Raw genomic sequence first — 27,024 nt, 5'->3', positions numbered from 1 at the left:
GTGATAATTAACACTTGCAATTTTAGGTCGATGCACTAATAAGCACTTTTGATATTCATTTATCACGATTTGCACTTTTTTAAATACAGCATAATATACAAATTTTTACAATACTTTTATTGATTAATTTTATAAATACGGGACACCTTGAATAATTATATCCAGCAACATAAAAAGATTACCAGCGAATTTTTTTTCACGATTCATACTTATATATTGTTTTTAGAAAATTAAAAGGGGCAGCAGGTTATACATAGATACTATCTTTGAATTTAAAGGGCCAGGCGCCTTCCCATATTTGCTATTAATTGAATAGTTAGGCCTCTTTTTTTCACTCACCTTGTAATTGGAGATTGAAAATACTCACCTATTCTCTACTTCCTCCCTCGGTGCCGCGGCTCCGATGTCACTTTCTGTCTTGCGATGATTCCTGGGAGCTGAACGTCATCGCTCCCAGGAATCAATGCGACGGCACCGGCCCCGCTCGTCACTTCCGGGGCGACGCCGCATTCCCTGCTAAACAGCTTCTGGGCATGCCCAGAAGCTGTGGAGGAATGCGGCGCCGCACCGGAAGTGACGAGAGGGGCCGGTGCAGGCGCATTCTGGGACAAGAAGACGCGGAAGAGGACGCATAAGAGGATCGCGCTGGCTTCAGCTGCCCACAACAGTGATGGCAACGCTGGAGAAGAAATTTTATAAGTGAGTATTTCTTCTTGCAGGTAAGTGCGAACCGGGACAGATCAGAGGCTATCCATTGTGGAATGTACTAGCCCTGACTGTCCCGGGGGTATGTTCACTGAAAAAAAGTTTTCGTGCCCGGAACTCCGCTTTAAGTGCAAAGGATGGATTTGGGGTCTTATAGACCCCAGATCCCTCCATAAAGAGTACATGTCACTTACTATTATATAATATATTCCTTGTGACAGCAATGAAAATGATCAAAAAAAATTAAAAATAAAGTTACAGTGTAAAAAAAAAAAAAAATTTAAAGCGCCCTGTGCTCGCGCGCAGAAGTGAACGCATATGTAAATGTGACCCGCAAATGTGTTCAAACCACACATGTGAGGTATCGCTGTAATCGTTAGAGCGAGAGCAATAATTCTAGCACTCAACCTCCTATGTAACTCTAAACAGATAAACGTTAATAATTTTTTAAAGCAACGCTTATGGAGATTTTTACGTTTGCCGCCATTCCACGAGTGAGCACAGTTTTAAAGCATGACATGTTAGGTATCTATTTACTCAGCCTAACATCATCTTTCACATTATATAAAAAATTGGGCTAACTTTACTGTTTTTTTTTTTTTTCATTCATGAAATTATATTTCTTCCAAAAAAATTGCATTTGAAAGACCGCTGCGCAAATACAGTGTGACAAAATTTTTTTGCAACAAACACAATTTTATTCTCTAGGGTCTCTGTTAAAAAATGCATATAATGTTTGGGGGTTCTAAGCATATTTCTGGCAAAAAATACTGATTTTAAAGTGTAAACAACAAGTGTCAGAAAAAGGCTTAGGCTTGAAGGAGTTATTTTATTAATTTAGCCCATTTACTGTTATACTATACTATTATTTACAAGAAGGTTGGAGTTAGCCAGTAATATGGCACCACATACAAATCATACTAATATGAAATATTCAATAAAATGGACTTTTGGTTGTCCCAAGGATTTTCGTTTAAAAATATATACAATCTTATTATACTTCATCTTAAAAACCACTACATATTTAAACAGCACAGTAAATAGGAGAATCCTATGTATATATACCCAAATGGTTTACAACTAGACTGGAACATCCAATATTTATAAACCAATCATCTTCTTATCATGGTTTTGAGACCATTGGACAAAGAGTGAGGGAGTCCAAGCCATCAGGCACCCTAGGGGCAGGGACAAATGATCAAGAACAGCTAGGAAAACAAAGCATATTAGATAGCAGGCAATCACACAACCATATTGGTGGTGGAACACTACATCCCAAGAAAGTGGACTTCCTCAAAATAGTATATGGCCAGGTGCTTGGCTAGAGACAGAGAGCCATTTTGGATGATGTTCTGCAGTTCTTTCTGTGCTCCTGCGTCACAGCTTCCTCAGTAAGGGGTCATCCCTACTGTGACCCCTTACTGAGGAAGTTGTGACGCGGGAGCCCAAAAAAACGCCCAAAAAAACGCCTGCGCCAAAAAAAAATGCCCAGGTGTGTTATTGCAGGCGTTTTTTTTGGGCATTTTTTGTGGGTCTTTGGAGGCAGGCAAAACATCTGAACTTCTGTATAGGGGTATATATACACACACACTTATATGTATTTTACACATACACATATATAGGTGTGATAGAAGCGGAGCCATATTGGTGTTAATTATTTCATTAGCGCAAGCATAGTGTTCTGCTACTTTCACACCTATATATGTGTGTGTGTATATATACATATAAGTGTGTGTGTATATATACCCCTACACAGAAGTTCTGATGTTATGCCTGCCTCCAATAACCCCCAAAAAATGCCCAAAAAAACGTTTGCTACAAAACCGGCAAGGTGTGAAAATAGCGGAGCCATATCCCTGTTCTATATTAATTCTAATACAAACGACCTTTTTTTTCTGGTTCTGGACATGCTACAGAGGTGAAACTTCACAGGTACACTTTTTAGACCCCCCCAGACACTAAATCCAAAGAAATCTCTTTTTTTTTTTTAATTTTTTCAATAATTGGCTCTCTATCAAAAATGACAATTTTTAAGAACTTTTTTTTTGTGTGATTAATAGTCCCTGGGGCATGACCCAGAACCTTAGGCACTTTTTAGGGGCTTCAAAATGGTAGTTATTGATTACCGAAATTCGGGTCCCATTGATTTCAATGGGGTTCTGAAATCCGGGCCAAACTTTTGGGAAGTTCGGGTGTTCTGGTCGAACCGAACTTTTCAAAAGTTCGATCATCCCTAGTCACCAGAACTAGTGTCCCCAATGGAAGATTTTGCCTCCATTACTTTTCTGGGGACAGCCCAAAATGTGGGACTTTCTTTTACTTTCAATTTCAAAAATAATGGTAAACAGAACAAAAAGATGGCGAATCTCCCTAATGGGTGCAAGGATAGCAATGAAACCTTAATAGATGTTCTAACCCCTCTCCACTCTATCCAACACTATAAAAAAAAGTTTTGCGTTTAGCTATACTTTAAGGCTGGAATCACATAACCTCCCAGGTACTGATAGATTGCTGCATTCAGAAGCGTTTAAATGGCACTGCACAAACTTTTGATGCTATATAAATCCTTAATAATAATATAATAATAACAACGCGAAAGTGACCAGCTCGGTTCAAAACCACTTGTCCCTTTCTCCCAGCGCCTATAGACTAGCAGTGATACATAGTATTCCACATAAATCAAAAAAAGTTAATAAATATAAAAAGTTAATCATGCCTACACCTTTCATAAGAATAAAATGTCAGCATTAGCAGTGCTCTTTTGGAAAAAATAGAACTCCAGTGCCTTTAAGAGTCCTTAACAACTCCTTATGGGTGTCAGTGATGGTAAGCGTTTATAAGAGTGAAAGTCCAAACGAAATCCACTGGACCCGTCACCACACCAAGTGAGACCTCTCTCTTCGGTAATAAACACTCACCAGAGCTCAAATATGACAAGCCTTTGATTAGTCATCCATAGCTCGTGAAGCCTCCTCTCTGCCAACACATCTCCTCTCACTCACCACATTGGCTCCCATGTAAGTGTAGCACCCTCCTAGATAGGTGCTAGGTAAATTATAGGTGTGCGCCATCTGCTTATCAGGGGAGCCTGATCAGAAGTTAGGCCTGTTGCATGTGTCCATGTGTGATTCATCTGGTCTGAGGAGTGTCCCCCACTGTATCCAATTGGACAGTGGAGGAAACCCAGCCAGTGACACACAGACTTTTATGACTATCCCAGTGGGTTGGCACGACAGTGGGGCATCCTGGGATATGTTATAAAAGCCACGGGCACATGTGACAGTGTGCCTTTGGGCTCCTAGGAAGCCAGGTCCCAGGAGGAGGGTGATGGCTGTCTTTCCTCCTGTCTGATGAGGAAGATGGTCACAGGCGGTCAGCCTAGTGGACCAAGTGTGTGGTGCTGAGCCAGGAGGTCCAGGATACTGACACGTGGAGCTGAAGGCAGAGCAACCCAGGGAAAAACAGTGTCCGTGAGTACCGGAAAGCTTGCCAGGGGTCTGCCCAGGAAGGGGACCACTCCAGTGGAGAGTCAATGGACAGGGGGCTAGCACGCATGGGAAGTAAGAAAGGAGGTGACAAGTTAGGACCCTGAAAAGGAATCAATTCAGGAACATATCTTCTACTTCACTTCAGTGGCAAGGTGAAGCAGCGGTCTTGCCGCACACACTACAGTCAGTTGTCCTCAAGATTTGTGCATAGTTCATAGTTGGAGTATCCCACTCGTCCCTTCTCCAATCCCAAATCTACAATAAAACACAAAAAAACAAATCCCCTGTACTGTTCATTGTCTGAGCCGAGTGTTTGGAGTGATAAGTTCCACAGATTGTTGCTACAAGTAACCCAGGGGACCCGCAAGGTGTAATTCTCAGCAGCTCCCTAGGGGACATACAAGACTTTAGTAAAGAAAATGGTATTATAAGTAATAATCAGCATGGATTCATGAAAAATCGTTCTTGCCAAACCAATCTATTAACCTTCTACGATGAAGTGAGCTGCCACCTAGATAGGGGAAAGCCTGTGGATGTGGTGTATCTGGACTTTGCAAAGGCCCTTTGACACCGTTCCCCATAAACGCTTACTGTTCAAACTAAGGAAGGTAGGTATGGACCATAAGGTGAGTACCTGGATAGAGAACTGGCTCCGAGGGAGAGTCCAGAGGGTGGTGATTAATGGGGAGTACTCGGATTGGGCGGGTGTGGAAAGTGGGGTCCCCCAGGGTTCTGTCCTGGGACCAATCCTGTTTAATTTATTCATAAATGATTTAGAGGTCAGATAGATATCTAGTACAATCTCAGTATTTGCAGATGATACTAAACTAGGTATGCCAATATCTTCTATGCAGGATGTGGAAACCTTGCAAGCGGACCTGAACAAAATAACGGGGTGGGCAACTTCATGGCAGATGAGGTTTAATGTTGAAAAATGTAAAGTAATGCACCTGGGGGCCAGAAACCAGAAAGCAAGCTACTCACTAGGGGGGGAACCTCTGGGTGAGTCTAAGATGGAAAAGGACTTGGGGGTACTGGTAGACAACAGGCTTGGCAGTGGCATGCAATGCCAAGCCGCTGCAAGCAAAGCCAACAGAATACTGGGATGTATAAAAAAGGGGATTCACTCCAGAAACAAAGAGATTATTCTCCCGCTCTACTAGACTCTGGTCCGGCCACATCTGGAGTATGCTGTCCAGTTCTGGGCACCAGTCCTCAGGAAGGATGTGCTGGAACTGGAGAAAGTCCAGAGAAGGGCAACAAAAATGATTAGGGGAATGGAGGACATCAGCTATGAGGATAGGCTACAAGCACTGAACTTATTCTCTCTGGAGAAGAGACGATTGAGGGGGGATATGATATCAATGTACAAATACTGTACTGGCGACCCTAGCATAAGGAACAAACTATTCAGAGAAAGGAGATACAATAAGACACGTGGCCACTCACTAAAACTAGAGGAAATGCGGTTTAACCTTAAAGTGCGTAAGGGGTTCTTCACTGTAAGAGCGGTATGGAATTCTCTTCCACAAGCAGTCGTATCAGCAGGAAGCATTGATAGTTTCAAAAAACTATTATATGGGCACCTTAGAGACAACAACATACAGGGGTATACGATGTACGGTTAAAAGCAAACACACACACACATCATAGGTTGAACTGGATGGACTGATGTCTTTTTTCAACCTCACTAACTATGTAACTATGTAACAGTGCTACATAAGGATAAATGGACTCCAGTAAACATTTATAAGCATAAAAAAACAGACCCCCCAGGTTAAAATGCACTTACACAAAACATTACAAGATAAAGCGTGTCATAAAAAGATACACAGATAATGTGTGTCGATCTCACCTCTGATGTAAGCTCACAGCTTGCTGCTCGCTGCTCAGGGGGATCCCGCGAGACACACACGATCGATTGTCAAGGCAGCCGCGTGATCACACGCTGACGCATTTCGTTATCATAACTTCCTGAGATCGGCACACACTATCTGTGTATCTTTTCATGACATGCTTTATCTTGTAATGTTTTGTGTAATGTTTTGTGTAAGGTCATTTTAACCTGGGGGGTCTGGTTTTTTATGCTAATACATGTTTACAGGAGTACACTATGAGTCCATTTAACTTTATATGGAAGCCAATGTGGTGAGAGTAGATGTGTTGGCAGAGAGGAGGCTTTGCGATACTATGTGTAGCAAGGTTTCTAGGCCTATGGCCTGATGTGGGTCTGCCATTAGTACTGGAATCCTCTCCAGCCCATGTGAGCTGAGTCCCTAGGTGTGACAACTAAAGCAGTGACCACTCCGGCATCTTTGTTTGTTGTTTTTATTATAAATTAAGGTGATGGGAGAAGGGAATTAGTGGGATACTCCTTTCGGCTTGAACTAATTACAATTGGGACTTCGATCCTGAAAATGCCCATTGGCACTCCTTGACGCCAGCCGACGCCAGCCAACGCTCACTGACTTTGAGAACACAGATGAAGTGTTGAATCCCCTGACCTATAGTCCAGTAGATCCAAGACTGAGAACTGTAGAACTCCTAACACTGTTTCACTGTGTAAGTCTCTGAATACTTTCCCCTGCCCGGCACAGCTTCAGGTAGTATTTTATAGAACTCTGAAAAATTGTCACTGTAACTGGCACACGCAATACAATTCAGGGCCCAGACTGAAGGTGCCCCCTTTACTACTTGAACTCTTCAGGGTCCACTGACTATGTACCCCCTTTACAACTTCAGGGTCCTCAACCCAGGTACCCCCTTTACCGCTAGCTGACACTGGATCCCAGAATCTCTTCCGGAGTGGTCCCCTCTGACTCAGGCGAACCCCCAGGGGCAATCCTCAGTACTCATGACCTGTGTAGGCTTTCCTGGGACTGGACCCCTCTCTCTCTCAGCAGGCTCTCGGCACACCGGATCCCCTCAGCTCAACTCAGCACTCTCTCCTGATTCTCAGGCGACACCCCGAGACATCCACTTCCTCAGACAGGAGAAGAGACAGCCGCACTCTCCTTCCTGGGATTCCCGCCAAAGACACCATGCCACGCACTTCTCCCCAAACTTATACCTACTCCCAGAATCCCTTGCAGCCTAATTAGCCTTCTGGGGTAGTTACAAGCTGGGATGTGTCCCCTGATTGGGCTTCCCACACTGCCCTATGAGAAACCTCTCACAGGAGCCAGTGGGGATACTTCTCCCCTCAGCAGGCACATCTGGAAGCCCTGACACCCTGACTAGATAAATCACAGCCCTGCTGTTAGGCAGACAAGGCCCACTATACATTAACCTAGCACCTACCTGTAGGGTGCTACATATGGATAAATAATAAAATGCTTGCCATATCTGAGCTCTGGTGAGTGTTTATTACCTAAGGGAGAGGTCACTTGGGGTGGTGACGGGTCCAGTGGATTTCATTTGGACTTTCACTCTTATAAACACCATTACTGACACCCATAAGGAGTGGTCAAGGACTCTTAAAGGCACAGGAATTTTATTTCTTCTATAAGAACGCTGCTAATGCGGACATTTTTTCTTACGAAAGGTGTAGGCATGATTGAATATGAATAATATAATAATATTTTAACAGTGTGCGTTACCACCGGCAAGAATCTACAGATGTGCGGCTGTGTGGATGTAGCCTTATTGAATGATAGTTTTCTAATATATCATGTATAATACATGATTGCTTATTTTATTTTTTTGTCCTGCATTGCATGGAAGGACGGCCATACATTCTGGAGCATCAGACAGTGGGGGAGAGAGTCGGCTTCAAGAGGTGAAAGAAATAAGGTAAAGGTTTGTACTTGTTCCCCCCCCCCCCAGCCAAACAAGCATTTAGATGGGGATCCTAGTGCATACGTAAATGTAATGGCAGCTTGGAGTTGAACTTGTTGTTTGCTTGGAGTTCAGCTTTAGTGCTCATGCACACGGGCATATCAATGCTGCGTTAGATCCATGCTGTGTACAGTTTATATGGTTCTGAATGCATCAGTATTGCATCTGTTGCACATATGCTGAAAGTATGGTCAATAATTCCAATGTGCGAAGGGATCGGACCGGGTGAAACCAGAATTATTTTTATTGAAAACGTTTCTGCAATGATAAGGACATGAGATATGACTTTTTATTCTGAGGGACACAGCAACTGCTATTCTGTTCATACATACTATTACACATCTATATATATATAATAATATCAACATTCTGATATACATAGAAAATAATAACCAATTAAACATGTGCTGATATGTTGTTACTCCTTCTGCATCACGGTGGTCTCATAATACAACCTAATATAAGATATAAAAACATAACACTATAATAATCACATTCCTGGTACACTGTAGTCATGTGATGCGACAGTGTGACCCACTAACATTTGTGCAGTATGTTATTCAATCACACAGTAGTGACAGGAGCCTTTACTGATCACAGGGATGTACATTAAATCAATTTTGCCCTGTTTATAGTCCTAAATATACTCCTTCTTACCTGCAATGATAAGGACATGAGATATGACTTTTTATTCTGAGGGACACAGCAACTGCTATTCTGTTCCTCCAGGAACAAAAGGTCTAACTTTTAGTTCCTCCCATGCCTTGCTTGCAGTTGAACTTTGTGCTCCCATCTACTGGTGGTTTAATAGAAATGCCATGAAACAGAAATGTGTTTTTTTTTTTTTTTTTTATGGGGTACCTGACATCCCTTACACTTAGCTCTCAACTGTCCCTGATTTCAAGGGGACATCATGGAAATCACATTATTCTCTATGGGGCCTGTTCATATCAATGTAACATGGTGTGGTGCAATTTTTTTAAAAGGTGCTGGTGCTTCTTTTGGTGCATTTTTAGACCCCATAAACTTCAATGGGAATGCATGAAAAGGGATTCACTTTTTGTGCGTTTTTAAGCATGATTTGTAGTCTGGGAGCAAAACTGTGTGCTTTTATCCCTATAGACGTTTCAATGGGAGCTTATCTAAAAACAACAACCCCTACTCCGCGCTAAAGTTGCCCAATAAAAAACGTGTTGGAAAAAAAAAGATGTGAATAAAATAAACGTGCTAAAGAGTAATAAAAAAATAAATGTACTACTCCACTGCCGCCACTATAAACCCCAAGTGCACAAATCAAAAAGTAACCATAAGTTACTAGCAGCTGAAAATAAAATGAATCGGCGCTATATTCATATTTTCATATCTATTCAGTATGTGGTGACACTACTACGATTGGCAGCTTATTCCATTATTATTTGTTACTTTTCTACCTATTATCTCTATCAATATTTCAGTGGCAGCGCATTAGGCTTCCCTTTTTTCTAAGTTACTAGAAACATAAATAAATAATAACCCCTTAATGACTAAGCCTTTTTCTGTCACTTATTAAAATCAATTGTTTTTTGTTAGAAAATTACTTAGAACCCCCAAGCATTTTATATATATATTTTTTTTTAGCAGAGACCCTAGAAAATAAAATGGCTGTCCTTGCAATATTTTATGTCACACTGTATTTGCGCAGCGGTCTTTCAAAACACATTTATTTGGAAAAAAATACACTTTCACGAATTAAAAATAAAACAGAACAGTATAAGTTAGACCGATTTTTTTGTATAATGTGGCAGATGATGTTACGCAGAGTAAATAGATGCCTAACATGTCATGCTTTAAAATTGCGCACACTCGTGGAATGACAACAAACTACGGTACTTAAAAATCTACATAGGCAATGTTTTATAATTTTTTACGGTTACCAGTTTAGAGTTACAGAGAAGGTCTTGTGCTAGAATTATTGCTCTCGCTCTAACAATCATGGCGATATCTCACATGTGTGGTTTGAACACATGTGAGGAAATTCCTTTTTTTTTTTTTTGCTGCTGTGATCTGATTTTCTGATTGAGGGTGGCTACGTTCTGTCTCCATGGTCCCACTGTATATAGAAATGTAGTCACACTCTCTTGCTCACTCCTCTCCTGAGATAGACTCTGGACTATGGGATGTGTAGTATGCTTAGAGCAGTGTACATGACCGCAACTAAAGTGCACATCTCAGTCCAAACAAATGGAAGTAAAGCGAAAAAGAAGAGGTTCAGAAGCTTATAGTGGATGTTAAAAGGGGCAAAAAAAAAAACCAAACAAAGTAAAAAATGATTTTATGAAAAATTTAGGACACACAGGGCCGGTGCTAGACTATTTTACGCCCTAGGCGAGACCAGCTCCTCGCGCCCCCTCCCCCAAAAACAAATAAAACAAAAAGGGAAGGGTTTAAAAACTCCTCTCTGTCATATTCAGTGACCCTGATTTGATGGTTCCTCCATGTAATTCTTTCATACCCAGTGACCCCCATATTCCTCCATGTCACACCCGGGGACCCTGATGTCCCCCTATGTCACAGCCATGGACCCTAATGTTTCCCCATGTCACATTCTGGGACCCCAATATTCCTCCATGTTGTGCTGTCATACCCACTGACCCCGATGTTCCTCTATGTCACACCCAGGGAACCCTGTGTTCCTCCATGTCGTGCTGTTATACCCAGTGACCCCAATGTTCCTCTATGTCACACCAGGGGCCCCCGATGCTCCATGTCATACCCGGAGACCCTGATGTTTTTTCAATGTCACACCTGGGGACCCTGATGTTCCTCCATGTCACACCTGGGGACCCTGATGTTCCTCCATGTCACACCTGCGGACCTCAATCCCCCATGGCATACTAAGGGGTCACAATTCCACAATTCCACACTCGTGACCCCTATCCCCCATGTCATACCTTTATGACTCAGATTCCCCATGGCACACCTGGTGACCCCAATTCTCTTTCACACCAGGGATCCTCCATGTCACACCCAGGGACCCTGATCCCCTGTTCTGGGCACACTCACTGGGCAGTATGAAGAGAGTGGCCTGCACTCTGCCCTCCTTCACTGTGATCCCGCTAAATTTCTTCTCCCAGGACACTCCTCTCCTTGACCACAGTGCTCAACACAGCTCCAACTGGCTCCTGGTGGAGGGAGAAGCAGCAGTCAGAGAGCTCCGCACATCCTTCATCACCAACCTCCTCTGACCATTCCGGTACCTCATCGCTTCTGCTCCAGTAAAGGTGCCGCCCTCCAGTGCCGAGCTCCGGCTCAGGTTCAGCTCTCCTCCACTCCCTGCTTGATACTGACCCAGGGAAATGAACAGCTGCCCACCAGCTCAGTGTAGAGAGTCACGTCCTGCCCAGGGTTTAGGCCGCTCAGCTCCAGATGAAGAGGATCATTATGCAAGCAGCACTCCGGTGGGCTCCCTTCCTGCCTCTTGGGCCCCCCCCAACAATGGTGGAAATCCAGGGCCTGGTAGTTCCGCCATTGCCCCAGACACCTGGCATCTTCCTCTGTTCCTTCTTCATCCCCCACTGCCGCACCTCCCCTCAGCTCCCAAGGATCATTCATGATGGAGAGAGAATGCTGACTCGTGGCTGCACCCCTAGGTGGCAATGAGCTCTAGGCGGCTGCCTAGTTTGCCTAGTAGAAGCACCGGCCCTGAGGACACAGCCATTAACCCCTTGACCTCTGGAAGATTTACCCTCCTTTCGTAACCGGGCAAATTTTTCCAATACGGCGCTGCATTACTTTAACTGACAAGTGTGCAGTCATGCGACCCTGTACCCAAATAAAAATTATGTATTTTTTCCCCACAAATAGAGCTTTAATTTGGTGGCATTTGATTACCCTTGGGTTTTTTTTACAAAAACGACTGAAAACTTTGAAAAAAAAAAAAAAAAAAACAGTATTTTTTACTTTCTGCTATTAAACATATCTAATTAAAAAAAAAAAAAAAATTAAATGTCTTCATAAATTTAGGCCAATATGTATTCTCCCACATATTTTGCACAAAAATTATAGTGTCTAGACCAGGAATGGGCAAACTACGGCCCGGCGGACCTTTTAATCCGGCCCATGGAGCGCGCAGTTTTCCCCAACACCCGGGCCGCGGACCGGTACCGTGGATCAAACTGTACCAGGCCGCACAGAGCAGTGCGCCCCGAGCCCGCCCATTTTGTGACAATAGCGAATGAAAATTTGCTATTGTCACACGGATCCTCCTCCTGGCAAGCAGGGTCCTCCCGCTTTCTGATTGGCCGAAAGGCAAACCCCATGCCATTGGCTGAGGGGGAGGTGGGAGGACTGAGGACTCAAGAAGACCCCGGGGGACTGAAGAGAAGCACTGCCTTGCGGGGGGGCCCTGGCATATCTGCATTGAAAGGGGGCCCTGGCATATCTGCATTGAAAGGGGGGCACGCTGGAATATCTGCATTGAAAGGGGGCCCTGGCATATCTGCATTGAAAGGGGGCCACCCTGGCATATCTGCATTGAAAGGGGGCCCTGGCATATGTGCATTGAAAGGGGGCACGCTGGCATATCTGCATTGAAAGGGGGCACACTGGCATATCTGCATTGAAAGGGGGCACGGTGGCATATCTGCATTGAAAGGGGGCCCCCTGTCATATCTGCATTGAAAGGGGGCACACTGGCATATCTGCATTGAAAGGGGGCCCCCTGGCATATCTGCATTGAAAGGGGGCACGGTGGCATATCTGCATTGAAATGGGGCCCCCTGGCATATCTGCATTGAAAGGGGGCACACTGGCATATCTGCATTGAAAGGGGGCACGGTGGCATATCTGCATTGAAAGGGGGCCCCCTGGCATATCTGCATTGAAAGGGGGCACACTGGCATATCTGTATTGAAAGGGGGCCCCCTGGCATATCTGCATTGAAAGGGGGCATGCTGGCATATCTGCATTGAAAGGGGGCACGCTGGCATATCTGCATTGAAGGGGGGCACGCTGGCATATCTGCATTGAAAGGGGGCCCTGGCATATCTGCATTGAAGAAGGGCACGCTGGCATATCTGCATTGAAAGGGGACCCTGGCATATCTGCATTGAAAGGGGGGCACGCTGGAATATCTGCATTGAAAGGGGGCCCTGGCATATCTGCATTGAAAGGGGGCCACCCTGGCATATCTGCATTGAAAGGGGGCCCTGGCATATGTGCATTGAAAGGGGGCACGCTGGCATATCTGCATTGAAAGGGGGCCCCCTGGCATATCTGCATTGAAAGGGGGCACACTGGCATATCTGTATTGAAAGGGGGCCCCCTGGCATATCTGCATTGAAAGGGGGCATGCTGGCATATCTGCATTGAAAGGGGGCACGCTGGCATATCTGCATTGAAGGGGGGCACGCTGGCATATCTGCATTGAAAGGGGGCCCTGGCATATCTGCATTGAAGAAGGGCACGCTGGCATATCTGCATTGAAAGGGGACCCTGGCATATCTGCATTGAAAGGGGGCACGCTGGCACATTTGCATTGAAAGGGGGCACGCTGGCATATCTGCATTGAAAGGGGGCCCCCTGGCATATCTGCATTGAAAAGGGGCATGCTGGCATATCTGCATTGAAAGGGGGCCCCCTTGCATATCTGCATTGAAAGGGGGCCCCCTTGCATATCTGCATTGAAAGGGGGCACGCTGGCATATCTGCATTGAAAGGGGGCACACTGGCATATCTGCTATGAAAGGGGGCACGGTGGCATATCTGCATTGAAAGGGGGCACGCTGGCATATCTGCATTGAAAGGGGGCCCCCTGGCATATCTGCATTGAAAGGGGGCATGCTGGCATATCTGCATTGACAGGGGGCCCCCTGGCATATCTGCATTGAAAGGGGGCATGCTGGCATATCTGCATTGAAAGGGGGCACGCTGGCATATCTGCATTTAAAGGGGGCCCCTTGGCATATCTGCATCTTGGTCCGGCCCCCGGGTCCAATATATGAACCCATTGTGGCCCTCGAGTCAAAAAGTTTGCCCACCCCTGGTCTAGACACTATGGGATATATACTGGATTTTTCTTTGTATACTAGTTTTCCCCTCTATCACTTTTCTGGGGACAACCCAACTTTTGGGATTTTTTCACCATCTGTGTTCCATTGCGGGAACTTACCTTCACTTCCTGTTCCATAGCCAAATAGGAAGTGAGAGGAAATCCCTGCAAATTAAGAGAATCCCTTGGGGGTCCCCAGCTCACCAGACCTAATGTCTTCCTTGGAATGTTTCCCCTCTATTACTTTTCAAGGGGTAGTCCAAAATTTGGGATCTTTTCGCCATCTAGGTTCCATTGTGGAGATTTCCCTTCACTTCCTGTCCCATAGCCAAACAGGAAGTGAGAGAAATACTTGCAAATTAAGAGAATCCCTTGGGGACTCCCTGCTCACCAGAACTAGTGTCCTTATTGGAATGTTTCCCCTCTATTACTTTTCTAGGGACAACCCAAAGTTTGGGATTTTTTGCCATCTGTGTTCCATTGCAGGGATTTACCTTCACTTCTTGTCCCAAAGCCAAACAGGTAGTGAGAGGAAATCCCTGCAAATTAAGAGAATCTCTTGAGGATCCCCAACTCACCAGAATTAGTGTCCTCATTGAAAGGTTTCCCCTCCATTATTTTTCTGGGGACAACCCAAAATGTGGGATTTTTTCACCATCTGTGATCCATTGCAGGGATTTCCCTTAACTTCCTGTCCCATAGCCAAACAGGAAGTGAGAGGAAATCCCTGCAAATTAAGAGAATCCCTTGGGGACCCCCAGCTCGATAGAACTAGTGTCCTTTTTGGAAGGTTTCCCCTCCATTATTTTTCTGAGGACAACCCAAAATTTGGGATTTTTTCACCTTTTGTGTTCCATTGCGGGGATTTACCTCCACTTCCTGTCCCATAACCAAACAGGAAGTGAGAGAAATCCCTGCAAATTATGAGAATCCATTGGGGACCTTCAGCTCACCAGAACTAATGTCCTCATTGGAATGTTTCCCCTCTATTACTATTCTAGGGACAACCCAAAGTTTGGGATTTTTTGCCATCTGTGTTCCATTGCAGGGATTTACCTTCACTTCCTGTTCAATAGCCAAACAGGAAGTGAGAGGAAATCCCTACAAATTAAGAGAATCCCTTGGAGACCCCCAGGTCACCAGAACTAGTGTCCCCATTGAAAGGTTCCCCTCTTTTACTTTTCTAGGGACAACCCACAATTTGGGGTATTGTTTCACCATCTGTGTTACATTGTGGTGATTTACCTTCACTTCCTGTTCCATAGCCAAACAGGAAGTGAGAGGAAATCCTTGCACATTAAAAGAATCCCTTGGGGATCCCCAGCTCACCAGAACTAGTTTCCTCATTGGAATGTTTCCCCTCTATTACTTTTCTAGGGACAGTCCAAAATTTGGGATCTTTTTGCCATCTGTGTTCCATTGCGGGGATTTCCCTTCACTTCCTGTCCTATAGCCAAACAAGAAGTGAGAGGAAATCCCTGCAAATTATGAGAATCCCTTAGGGACCACAAGGTCACCAGAACTAGTGTCCTCATTTGAATGTTTCCGCTCTATTACTTTTCCAGGGACAACCAAAATGTGGGATTTTTTCGCCATCTGTGTTTAATTGCGGGGATTTACCTTCACTTCCTGTCCCATAGCCAAACAGGAAATGAGAGGAAATACCTGCAAATTAAGAGAATCCCTTGGTGACCCACATGTCACCAGAACTAGTGTCCCCATTGAAAGGTTTCCCCTCTATTACTTTTCTGGGGACAACCCAAAATTTGGGATCTTTTCACAATCTGTGTTCCATTACGGTTATTTCCCCCCACTTCCTGTCCTATAGCTAAACAGGAAGTAAGAGGAAATCCCTGCAAATTAAGGGAATTTCTTGGGGGCCCCCAGGTCACCAGAACTAGTGTCCCAATTGGAAGATTTCCCTTCTATCACTTTTCTGGGGACAACCCACAATTTGGGATTTTCTTTTACTTTCACTTTCAATGATAATGGTAAACAGGACAAATAGAGAGGGCGAATCTCCATAACAGGGGCACAGATAGCAATAAAAACTGACAGGTGTTCTAATCCTGCTCTACTCTATCCAAAATTTTAAAACGTTTTTCCTTTAGTTGTATTTTAAGTAGTAGGTAGGTATGCAGGGGGGAACAGCCCATACAATGTAGGGGGCCCGGGCATCCCCAAGGGCCCAGCCGTCCCGAGGGGAATGTTGGTGATAGGGGCTGTGTAAGGGACCCCAATATATCTGATGGCTGCCCTGTGGGTATGGATTATTTTTGGAGAATACGGATAGGGTTTAGTGTAAAACAAGCACAGGGGGTAGCGAGAAGAGTCAGAGTCCTCCTGATTTCTACCATCTCCTTGATTGTTGGGCTGTACAATTGAATAGTACATAAAGCAGACTTCATACTACCTCTGATAGAGCATTCTTAAGCTGGATACACACTATACAATTTTCTTTAGATTTTTTCCTTTAAGCCCCGTACACACAATAAGAAATTTGGCCGGGAAATTTCGTCCAATGACCGATCTGCCGATTTTCGGCTTGTTAGTATGGTGCTTTCGACAACCGACTCCGACTTTTCGGCCGAAAAAATCCTGGTGTGCAGGCTATAAAAATTTTTGTCGACCGTCAAAACACGGCCGATTTTCGTCTCATTAGTACAGATTTCGATGGGGAAAAATCTTATGAGCAAGACTAGGCATGCTCAGAGATGAAAGAACACAAAGAAAGCAATCCAACACATGACATCACTTCTGAAGTAGAATTCTGTCGTACGGGAAAATTCGTGTGCAGTCTAGAGCACATTCCAACCAACAGACACCACTCTGGACAAAAGACTTCTGGCAAAATTCGTTGCGTGTGTACAAGGCTTTAGACTTATCAAAACCATATGATATGAGGTCAGACCTAAACACTTTCAATTTGTATGCAATCAGTCAGGCCCTTGTACGACATAGTTGAAGGTAAAGCCTCGTACACACGTGCAGATTGTTGGACGACCGATCGGCCGACTTTTGTCCAGTGTTGTTGTGTTGGTTGAAATGTGCTCTAGACTGCACATGAATTTTCTCGGCCAACAACAACCAACTTCAGAAGTGATGCCACGTGATGGTTTACTTTCCGTGTGTTTTTTCTTCTCTGAGCATGCCCAGTCTTGCTCATCTGATTTTTGTCTGCCGAAATCTGTACTGACTGACGAACAATCGGCCATTCTGTTGCCGGCCAACAAAAATTATATAGCATGCACACCAGATTTTGTTCGGCCGAAAAGTCGCTGTCGGTTGTCGGAAGCATCATACTAACAAACCGACAATCGGCCGATCGGACGTTGGCCGAAAATTCACGGCCAACAATCGGTGCGTGTGTACGGGGCTTGAATCTAAAGGAAATCTACCAACAAAAGTTGTATAGTGTGTATCCAGCTTAACATTAGTTTTTACTACAACAATGAGAGGACACCATGGGTGGAGCTGGTATAATAGGACATTATGATTTAGGTGTGCCTGGGGAAGTGTGACGTCCAAACACAGCCCAGCCAGAACCATCAACAATCAGTGAGGAACTGATTAGCAGTGCCTGCCTAGTCTCTAGTAGAGAAGTAGACATCTATAAATCAACTGGATGTGCGCTCCTCTGTTATACCATGACCAATACCTCGGATCCAGAAGCTGAAAGGTAATGGACCATCATGATGTTATACGGGCTTTTCATACTGGTTTATGTTAATTGTTGATTATTTTGTTTATTGGGAAGTTTAGGATATCATATAACTATTTTCAGTGTATTTGTACATACGCATATACACTCACTGTCCACTTTATTAGGTACACCTGTTCAATTGCTTGGTAACACAAATTGCTAATCACATGGCAGCAACTCAATGCATTTAGATGTGGTGAAGATGACTTGCTGAAGTTTAAATTGAGCATCAGAATGGGGGAGGAAAGGGGATTTAAATGACTTTGAATGTGGCATAGTTGTTGGTGCCAGATGGGCTGGTCTGAGTATTTCAAAATCTGCTGATCTACTGGGATTTTCTTGCACAACCATCTCTCGGGTTTACAGAGAATGATCAGAAAAAGAAAAAATATCCAGTGAGCGGCTGTTGTGTGGAGGAAAATGGGCAGTTCGAAAGGCAACTGTAACTCAAACAACCACTCGTTACAGCCAAGGTATGCAGAATACCGTCTCTGAATGCACAACACATTGAACCTTGAAGCAGATGGGGGTGTAGCAGCAGAAGACCACACTGGGTGCAACTCCTGTCAGCTACTGAAGCTACAATTCGCACAGGCTCACCTAAATCAGAAAATAGAAGATTGGAAAAAACGTTGCCTGGTCTGATAAGTCTCGATTTCAGCTGCCACATTCAGATGGTAGGGTCAGAATTTGGTGTTAACATGAAAGCATGGATCCATCCTGCCTTGTATCAATGGCTCAGGCTGGGGGTCTAATGGTGTGGGGGATATTTTCTTGGCACACTTTGGGCCCCTTAGTACCAACTAAGCATCATTTAAACACCACGACCTACCTGAGTATTGTTGCTGACCATGTCCATCCCTTTATGACTACAGTGTCCCCATCTTCTGATGGCTCCTTCCAGCAGGATAATGCACCATGTCACAAAGCTCCAATCATCTCACCACTGGTTTCTTCACCATGACAATGAGGTCACTGTACTCCAATGGCCTCCACAACCATTGGGAGTGGGAATGTGGGCTTCCAGAAGCACATTTGTGAGGTCAGGCACTGATGCTGGATGAAAAAGCCTGGCTTGCTGTCTCCGCTCTAATTCATCCCAAAGGTGTTCTATCAGCAGGGCAGCCATCAGGGGGGGACAGCCCATACACTTGTAGGGGGCCCAGGCCCCAACCAACAAGGCAGAGTTGTTGCTGCTGTAGTAACTAGCAGTTGCTAAAGCAGGGCAGCTGCAGAGTAAGCTGAAGGGATGTCTCTTTCCTGGATTGCGCTGTCTTTGCTGAAAAATATGAGGCCATCTCTTTACTGGATTGAGATGTCTCTTTGCTGAATATATGGGGATGTCTTTTTGCTGGATTGGGATGTGTCTTTGCTGAATATATGAGGCTGTCTCTTTACTGGATTGAGATGTCTCTTTGCTGAATATATGGGATGTCTTTTTGCTGGATTGGGATGTCTTTGCTGAATATATGAGGCTGTCTCTTTACTGGATTGAGATGTCTCTTTGCTGAATATATGGGGATGTCTCTTTTACTGGCTTGGATTTATTTTCCTTTATTAAGTTGTAAGAGTGTTAAAATGGAAGTGGGTGCGCTGAATGACTCGGTTGGATGGCCAGTGGGTGGATTCTGTGGGACGGCCAGAGGGCGGGCCCTGCGAAATGTTGGTGGTCAGGCCCGGAGGGGCCCAGGCCTAAAGCTGTGTAAGGGGCCCCAAAATTTCTGATGGTGGCCCTGTCTATCAGGTTGAGGTCAGGACTCTGTGCAGACCGGTCAAGGGAAGGGGACTGTTGGTGAGTCAAAGGAGGAGCCGCTGTAGGACCGATGACAGTTCCTGTTTAAAAATATGCTTTAAATCAAGCCTTTTTACTAGTGATTTTAAATTGTGTTTTAAATCAACTTGATTTAAATCAAATCCACCCTGATTTGTGGCGTGTTTTATGTGCGAAAAAAAAAAAAAAAAAAAAAAAAAATGCAGCATGCTGTAGTTCTCCAAAACGCATGTAACCACCTCAATGGTGCAAAAGATGGCACATTAAAAAGCATTAATTTTTTCCTCCTTATGCATTTGTAATGCTTTTTTAAAAATGTGTTTGATGCATGTGGTGTAAACCCAGCCCCCTTTTTGTATATTTATGCATACTTGTATTCATATGCATACTTATATTCTTTTTTTTTTCTTGCAAAAAAAAAATTACAATTTGAGTTTGGGTTACACCACTGTGGTGCTTTTTATGTGTATTTATGGTGTAGTAAATAGGGATGATTGAACTTTTAAAGTTCGGTTCGGCCAGAACATCAGAACTTCCCAAAAGTTCGGCCCGGATTTCAGAACCCCATTGAAATCAATGGGACCCGAACTTCGGTAATCCAAAAACCCCATTTTGAAGCCCTAAAACCCAATAAATGCCCCTAAAAAGTGCCTAGGTTTCTGGGTCATACCCCAGGGACTATTAATCACACAAACAAAGTTCTTAAAAATTGTCATTTTTGATAGAGAGACAATATTTGAAAAAAAAAAAAAAAAAAAATGTCTTTGGATTTAGTATCTGGGGGGTCTAAAAAGTGTACCTGTGAAGTTTCAGCTCTGTAGCATGTCCAGAACCAGAAAAAAAAAAGATTGTTTGTATTAGAACACTTATAGAACAGGTTAGTGGCTTCTCGCTTTTCACATCTTGCCGGTTTAGTAGCAGGTGTTTTTTTGGGTTCTTTGGAGTCAGAAAAAAACATCTGAACTTGTGTATAGTAGTATATATACCACTATACAGAAGTTCAGATGTTTTGCCTGCCTCCAAAGAACCCAAAAAAATGCCCAAAAAAAAAACGCCCAGGTGTGTTGTTGCAGGCTTTTTTATTGGGGTTTTTGGAGGCAGGCAAAACATCTGAACTTGTGTACACACACATACTTGTATGTATTTTATGCTTAAGCCCCGTAGACACGTACCGAATGTCGGCCGAACGATCGGCCGTCTTTTGTCTGGTGCTGTCCTGTCGGTTGAAAAGTGCTAAAGACTGCACACGAATTTTGTTGGCCAACAGCCGACTGCAGAAGTGATGTCATGTGATGGTTAACTTTCCGTGTGTTTTTTCTTCTCTGAGCATGCCCAGTCTTGCTCATCTGCTGTTTGTCGCCCGAATTCTGTACTGACTGGCGACCAATCGGCCGTTCTGGTGTTGGGCCAACACAAATTTTAATGCCTGCACACCAGATTCTGTTCGGCCGAAAAGTCGCAGTCGGTTGTCGGAAGCATCATACTAACAAGCCGACGATCGGTCGGTGGCCGAATATTTACGGCCGACAATCGCTACGTGTGTACGGGCCTTAAGATATATATATATATATATATATATATGTGTGTGTTTATAGGAGCATAACCATATTAGTGTAAATGATTTCATTAGCGCAAGCATATATTTCTGCTACTATCACACCTATATATGTCTAGGTGTGTATATACATATAAGTATGTGTGTATATATACCCGTATACACAAGTTCAGATGTTTTACCTGCCTCCAAAAAAAAAAAAAATGCCTGCAACAACACACCTGGGCGTTTTTTTTTTTTTTTTTTATGGCGCTAGCGTTTTTTTGGGTTCTTTGGAGGCAGGCAAAACATCTGAACTTGTGTATAGTGGTATATATCTGTCTATCAAAAATGAAAATTTTTAAGAACTTTTTTTTTTGTGTGATTTTGTGTCTGGGGAGGTCTAAAAGGTGTACCTGTGAAGTTTCAGCTCTGTAGCATGTCCAGAACCATAAAAAAAAGATCATTTGTATTAGTGCAATTATAGAACAGGTTAGTGGCTTTTCGCTTTTCACACCTTGCCGGTTTTTTTTGGGTTCTTTAGAGGCAGGCAAAACATCTGAACTTGTGTATATATATACACACATACTTGTATGTATGTATATACACACCTAGACATATATAGGTGTGATAGGAGCTTAACTATATTGGTGTTAATTATTTCATTAGTGCAAGTAGTTTTTTCTGCTCCTTTCACACCTATATATGTGCAGGTGTATATATACATACATGGGTGTGTATATATACTTGTGTATATATACTCCCTATACACATGTTCAGATGTCATGCCTGACTCCAAACATGTGCTCAAAAAATCACTATAGACGCCTGCAGCCAAAAAGCAAGCTGACAGGGGCGAAGCCATATTACTGCAGCGAAAGTGACTTGAGAGAAACTAGCTTTTCTCTATAGAGGTCACCCTGATATGGAAGGGTTTGGTCACCCTGCCATAACAGTCACTGTCAGTTCACCCTACACTACATTACGGTCACCCTGATATGGAAGGGTTTGGTCACCCTGCCATAGCGGTCAGTTAACCCTACACTACATTACGGTCACCCTGACACTTCACACTTTCCCTACAGAAACTAAACTACTTTTTTGAAGCAAACTAAAGTGTAAAAGAGCACCCTAACTACACTAGATATCCCTTTCCTCACACTAATAAATGCTAAATGACACTTTTAAAGTAAAATTAACAGAACTGCTTCCACTCTCTTCCATGTCTGTTTAACAATGCTAGGAATATGGCGGGGGCGATCTTATATACTGGGGGCGTATTCACTAATGATTGGCCTCTGGACCCCCTAGTCACTCCAATCACATTCCTAGCATTCTCCTGCCCCCTCAATTGGCTTTTGTTAATGGTTCTGGTCCAATCATGGGCTTTTAAAGCCCATTTCCTGAACCATTGCATTTTGGGCGGTTCTGGTTGCCGAATTCCGAACTTTTTGGGCAAAAAGTTCTAAATTCGGCCGAACCTCGAACACCCAATGTTCGGGCCGAACCGATGGTCGACCCGAACCGTTCGATCATCCCTAGTAGTAAACACTACACATACATCAGATGGTGCAAAACAATGGCAGCCAGGCTTTTTCCGTGCTATTTTAGTGTTTCTAAACATGGGTGGTCTTTGTCGATCTTTCTTCTTTCTTTCTTTCTTTCTTTCTTCTTCTTTCTTTCTTCTTCTTTCTTTCTTCTTCTTTCTTTCTTCTTCTTTCTTTCTTCTTCTTTCTTTCTTCTTCTTTCTTTCTTCTTCTTTCTTCTTTCTTCTTTCTTCTTTCTTCTTTCTTCTTTCTTCTTTCTTCTTTCTTCTTCTTCTTTCTTCTTCTTCTTTCTTCTTTTTCTTTCTTCTCCTTCTTTCTTCTTCTTCTTTCTTCTTTCTTTTTTTTTTTTTTTTTGTGGACGCATAGTGTACTGATTAAACGATTGTCGTTCACTAAGGCTGGCCATACACTATACAATTTTCTTGTTCAACTTTCCTTTAGATTTACCAAAACCATGTAATATAGGGTCAAACCTAAACACTTTCAATTTGTATACAGTCAGGCAGGCCCTTGCACTACATAGTTTAAGGTAAATCTAAAGGAAATTGAATAAGAAAATTGTATAGTGTATGGCCAGCCTAAGCTATCGTACGATATATATATATATATATATATATATATATATATATATATATATATTTTTTTTTTTCAGAATTGTCGCCTATTTACTTTTTTGCGCAAAAAAAAAAAAAAAAAATCGCAGAGGTGATCGAATACCACCAAAAAGCTCTATCTGTGGGGAAAAAAAAAGGACATAAATTTTATTTGGGTACAGCATTGCACGACTACGCAGTTGTCAGTTAAAATAATGCAGTGCCGTATAGCAAAAAATGGCCTGGTCATTATAGGGGGTAAAACCTTCAGGTCCAGAAGTGGTTAAAAAAAAAAAAAGTACAGCATGATGCATTTTTACGCACTGCAAATGTATGTAAATTCAACTTTGTTAAAAATGAAATGCTGCTAAAAGTCACTTTAAGGGCATGCGAAGCCACACACTAAATGCAGGGATTGTGGTGTACAGGAGCCCTTAGTGAATAGGCCCTGAAAACATACAGCACATGCTGCAGTACCAGTTTGTCACACTAGGTGTCATGAGAGTAGAGCTGTAGAAGGAAAGGAAAGTTTCCCTTGGTAAAGTTTTTGTGTGCTGACATTGTGTCTCCTGGTGTTTTGTTGCAGAGATCACAGAGCAGACGAGACCAGTAAGCCCAGTGTGACCATGGTCAGGAAGAAGGGGCTGAAGCGCACCTGTGTGGTGGTCATATTGGGACTGGCTGTCATCTTCCTCCTGGGGGTCCTTGTAGGTGAGTTAATGAAACTTTTCATGGGATACAAAGTATCAGAGGACACAGGTGGGACTGAGCCAGGGACAGCATTGCTAATGAGCAGATCTGCAGTCCTGAGATCCCTCCCAGGCTCTGGGATTACATTGGATCATGTTTGTACTTTCTCTGTAAATATTGTTCTAAATTGTGTCTTATGTTGTGTCTACAATATTTACTGCAAATCCTGAGACGTCCCGTGTAGTCATGGTGCAACACTTGTGCTACTTATGTGCAAAAAATGTATTCCTACTCCCTGCTAATTGGAGGGCTCTGGTTCTTATTAGACTGGGCGCAGTGATGGCGAACCTTGGCACCCCAGATGTTTTGGAACTACATCTCCCATAAGGCTCACACACTCTGAAATCTAGTTGCACATCATGGGAAATTAAAGAGTTCCACCCAAATGTGAAACTTCTGCTCATTTGCTCCCCCCCCCCCCCTCTGGTGCCACATTCGGCACCTTTCAGAGGGGGGGGGGGGGTACCTGTTTTTGACAGGTACCCTTCCCCCAATTCCGGGAAACGGCTTCGCTGTGAAGTTAGGCCCCCGCCGCCGAGCCAATCCGAATGCGCAGAGCGCTTTGCGCATGCGCAGTAGGGACCCGCCTGTGAAGCCGCAAAGGCTTTACTTCTGGGTTCCCGTACCGGCAATGGCGGCGGTAGCACCCGACAGCCGATTGGCAACATCAGCTGCGGTGCCGATAACGCTGGACTCCAGGACAGGTAAGTGTCCTAATATTAAAAGTCAGCAGCTACAGTATGTGTACAGTATGTGTAGCTGCTGGCTTTTCATTTTTGGAGGGGGGGGGGTGGAACTCCGCTTTAAGTTCTAAAACATCTGGGGTGCCAAGGTTTGCCATCACTGGACAAGGGGGATGATGGGCCGCATGTGGACCTCTGAAAGATCACTGCTTTCCCATAGAGCAGTGATGGCGGATCTGGGCACCCCAGATGTTTTTGAACTACATTTCCCATGATGCTCAAATACACTGCAGAGTGCATGAGCATCATAGTAAATGTAGTTCCAAAACATCTGGGGTGCCAAGATTCATCATCACTGCCATAGAGGGTAAGGTACTTCTGTCCTGCAGGGGGCAGGCTTTTCTACTTTACCGTTAAAGCGTACCCCCACCCTAAATACACGCTATGGGGTCTACATACAAACGTTTGCTATGCCGACATGGGAAATATCAGGGTGCAAATTGCTGTACTTTGTGTGATTCCTATCTCATGAGCGCCACCTAGTGGCAAAAATACTCTTTTCTGCTTATGAAGTGTTACTGGGGGGAAAAAAATGAATTATGGGCACTAGGTGGCGCTGATATAGGAATCGCACGTATTGGAGTGGCAATTTTTGCCTTGATGCTATGTGTCCACTTAACCTCCGTAAGATTTACCCCCCCATGATCAGGCCATTTTTTGCGATACAGCACTGCATTTATTTAACTGACCATTGCGCAGTCATGCAACGCTGTACCCAAATGACCTCTTCAGGACCGCCCGTCGCCTTTTTACTGCGGCAGTGCGGCCCTCCTGCGCAAACCAATGTAGACCTACTTCGGTCGCGCGCCTGCAGCTAGCCCCCACTCTGCAGCAGGGAAGCTGATGCACGGGGCAGGCGGCTCTGATTGCCGCCTGACACCCGCAATTGTTCCCCGCTGAGAGAGGACGGTCAGCTGTTCTAAACACAGCTGACCGTTCTTCTCCCTGAAATGATCACAGAGCTCCTGTGATCCTTCCTTCTATATAGGATCACATGTCTCTATATTCACTCCACAAGCTACGCCCCCCCCCCCCCATACAGTTAGAATCACTCCCCTAGGCTCTGATCACCCACAATGTTAACCCCTTCCCTGCCAGTGTCATTATTACACTAACAGTGCATATTTTTAGCACTGATTACTGTAGTAATGTCACTGGTCCCCCTAAAAGTGTCAAAAATGTCAGTTAGGGGTCCGATCTGTCCGCCGCAATGTCGCAGTCCCACTACAAATCGCAGATCGCCGCCATTGCTAGTAAAAAAAAAAAACACAAAAATTACAATCTTTCCCGTACTAGTAGACGCGACAACTTTTGCGCAAACTAATCAAAATATGCTTATTGCGATTTTGTTTCCTAGTAATGGCAGCCATCACCGACTTATAGTGGGATTGTGATATTGCGGCAGAGAGTTTGACACTAACTGACACTTTTGACACGTTGCGGGAACCAGTGACATTAATACAGTGATCATTGCTCAAAATATAACTGTCACTGTATTAATGAAACTTTCTGGAAAGGGGTTAACATCAAAGGGTTAACAGTGTGCCTAGCCAGTGTTTTGATGATGCTTGTGGTTTGCTCTGCAGGGACACAGAATCCATCCCTTTCACGATGTCAGAACAAAGCTCTGCCTTGTTTACATAGGCAGATCCCCGTTCTGAGTCTCTGCCCAACGATCGATGCGTGCCAGCAGAGATCCAGTGCCCGGAACCCGCAAATCAGATTTTGCTGTGAATAATCACAGCAGAAGCAGCGGCAGCCAGCTCGTGCGTGCCCTCTGTAGGCGGAAGTGCAGAATCTTGTGTGTGTATCTATCTCTATCGATATTATATAGTGTGTGATCCTGCATCGGAGAGTCCCCCTATAAATCTGCTTTGGGGTGGTCAGTAAGGGGCTACGATTCCTATAGTATAAGCTCCACCAAGTGGCTGTAACGCATTTTATTTCCCCCCATAACTCTCAATCATAAAGTATTATGGCCACTAGGTGGCAATGAAAATATAGGAATCACACAACAGAGGAAGTACAGCAATTTTTTTTAAATTTTGATGTTTCTCGCATCCTCACAACAAACTTATTATATTTCTCTATTAATTTCTCCAGCCTTCTCCCCTTCCCTCTTTTTTGTTTTATTTCATCATGAGTTTAATACCACTTTACAACCTTCAACAGACATAACCGAGAAGACAGCCCTTCGTTGTTTATCCATAAAGACAGGTTTGTAATGACCAATTTTCAGTAAATGGCAGGTTAGCATATTATCCCGGTTCCTCATTTTATTTTGAGTTTGTATTTTTATCTGTAGAATGTTGATTTGGGGCATTG

General features: G+C 43.9%; 1 protein-coding gene across 1 annotated transcript in view; it reads left to right on the top strand.

Annotated features, from left to right (window-relative positions):
* The first annotated feature begins 7,897 nt into the window (after positions 1-7,897).
* The window catches only part of NAALAD2 (N-acetylated alpha-linked acidic dipeptidase 2), a 120,134-nt gene continuing 101,007 nt past the window's right edge, over positions 7,898-27,024 (top strand). Inside the window, exons 1-2 of the mRNA XM_082245616.1 lie at positions 7,898-7,985; positions 23,793-23,917. Of these exons, the coding sequence (XP_082101742.1) occupies positions 23,833-23,917 (85 nt within the window). The 5' untranslated portion in view covers positions 7,898-7,985; positions 23,793-23,832. The remainder of the gene's footprint in view (positions 7,986-23,792; positions 23,918-27,024) is intronic.

The sequence above is a fragment of the Pelophylax lessonae genome (genome assembly GCF_965119305.1).
Source record: "Pelophylax lessonae genome assembly, chromosome: 2".
Classification (NCBI taxonomy): Eukaryota; Metazoa; Chordata; class Amphibia; order Anura; family Ranidae; genus Pelophylax; species Pelophylax lessonae.
The sequence above is the reverse complement of the archived record's forward strand: the minus strand, read 5'-3'. Positions and strand labels throughout refer to the sequence as shown.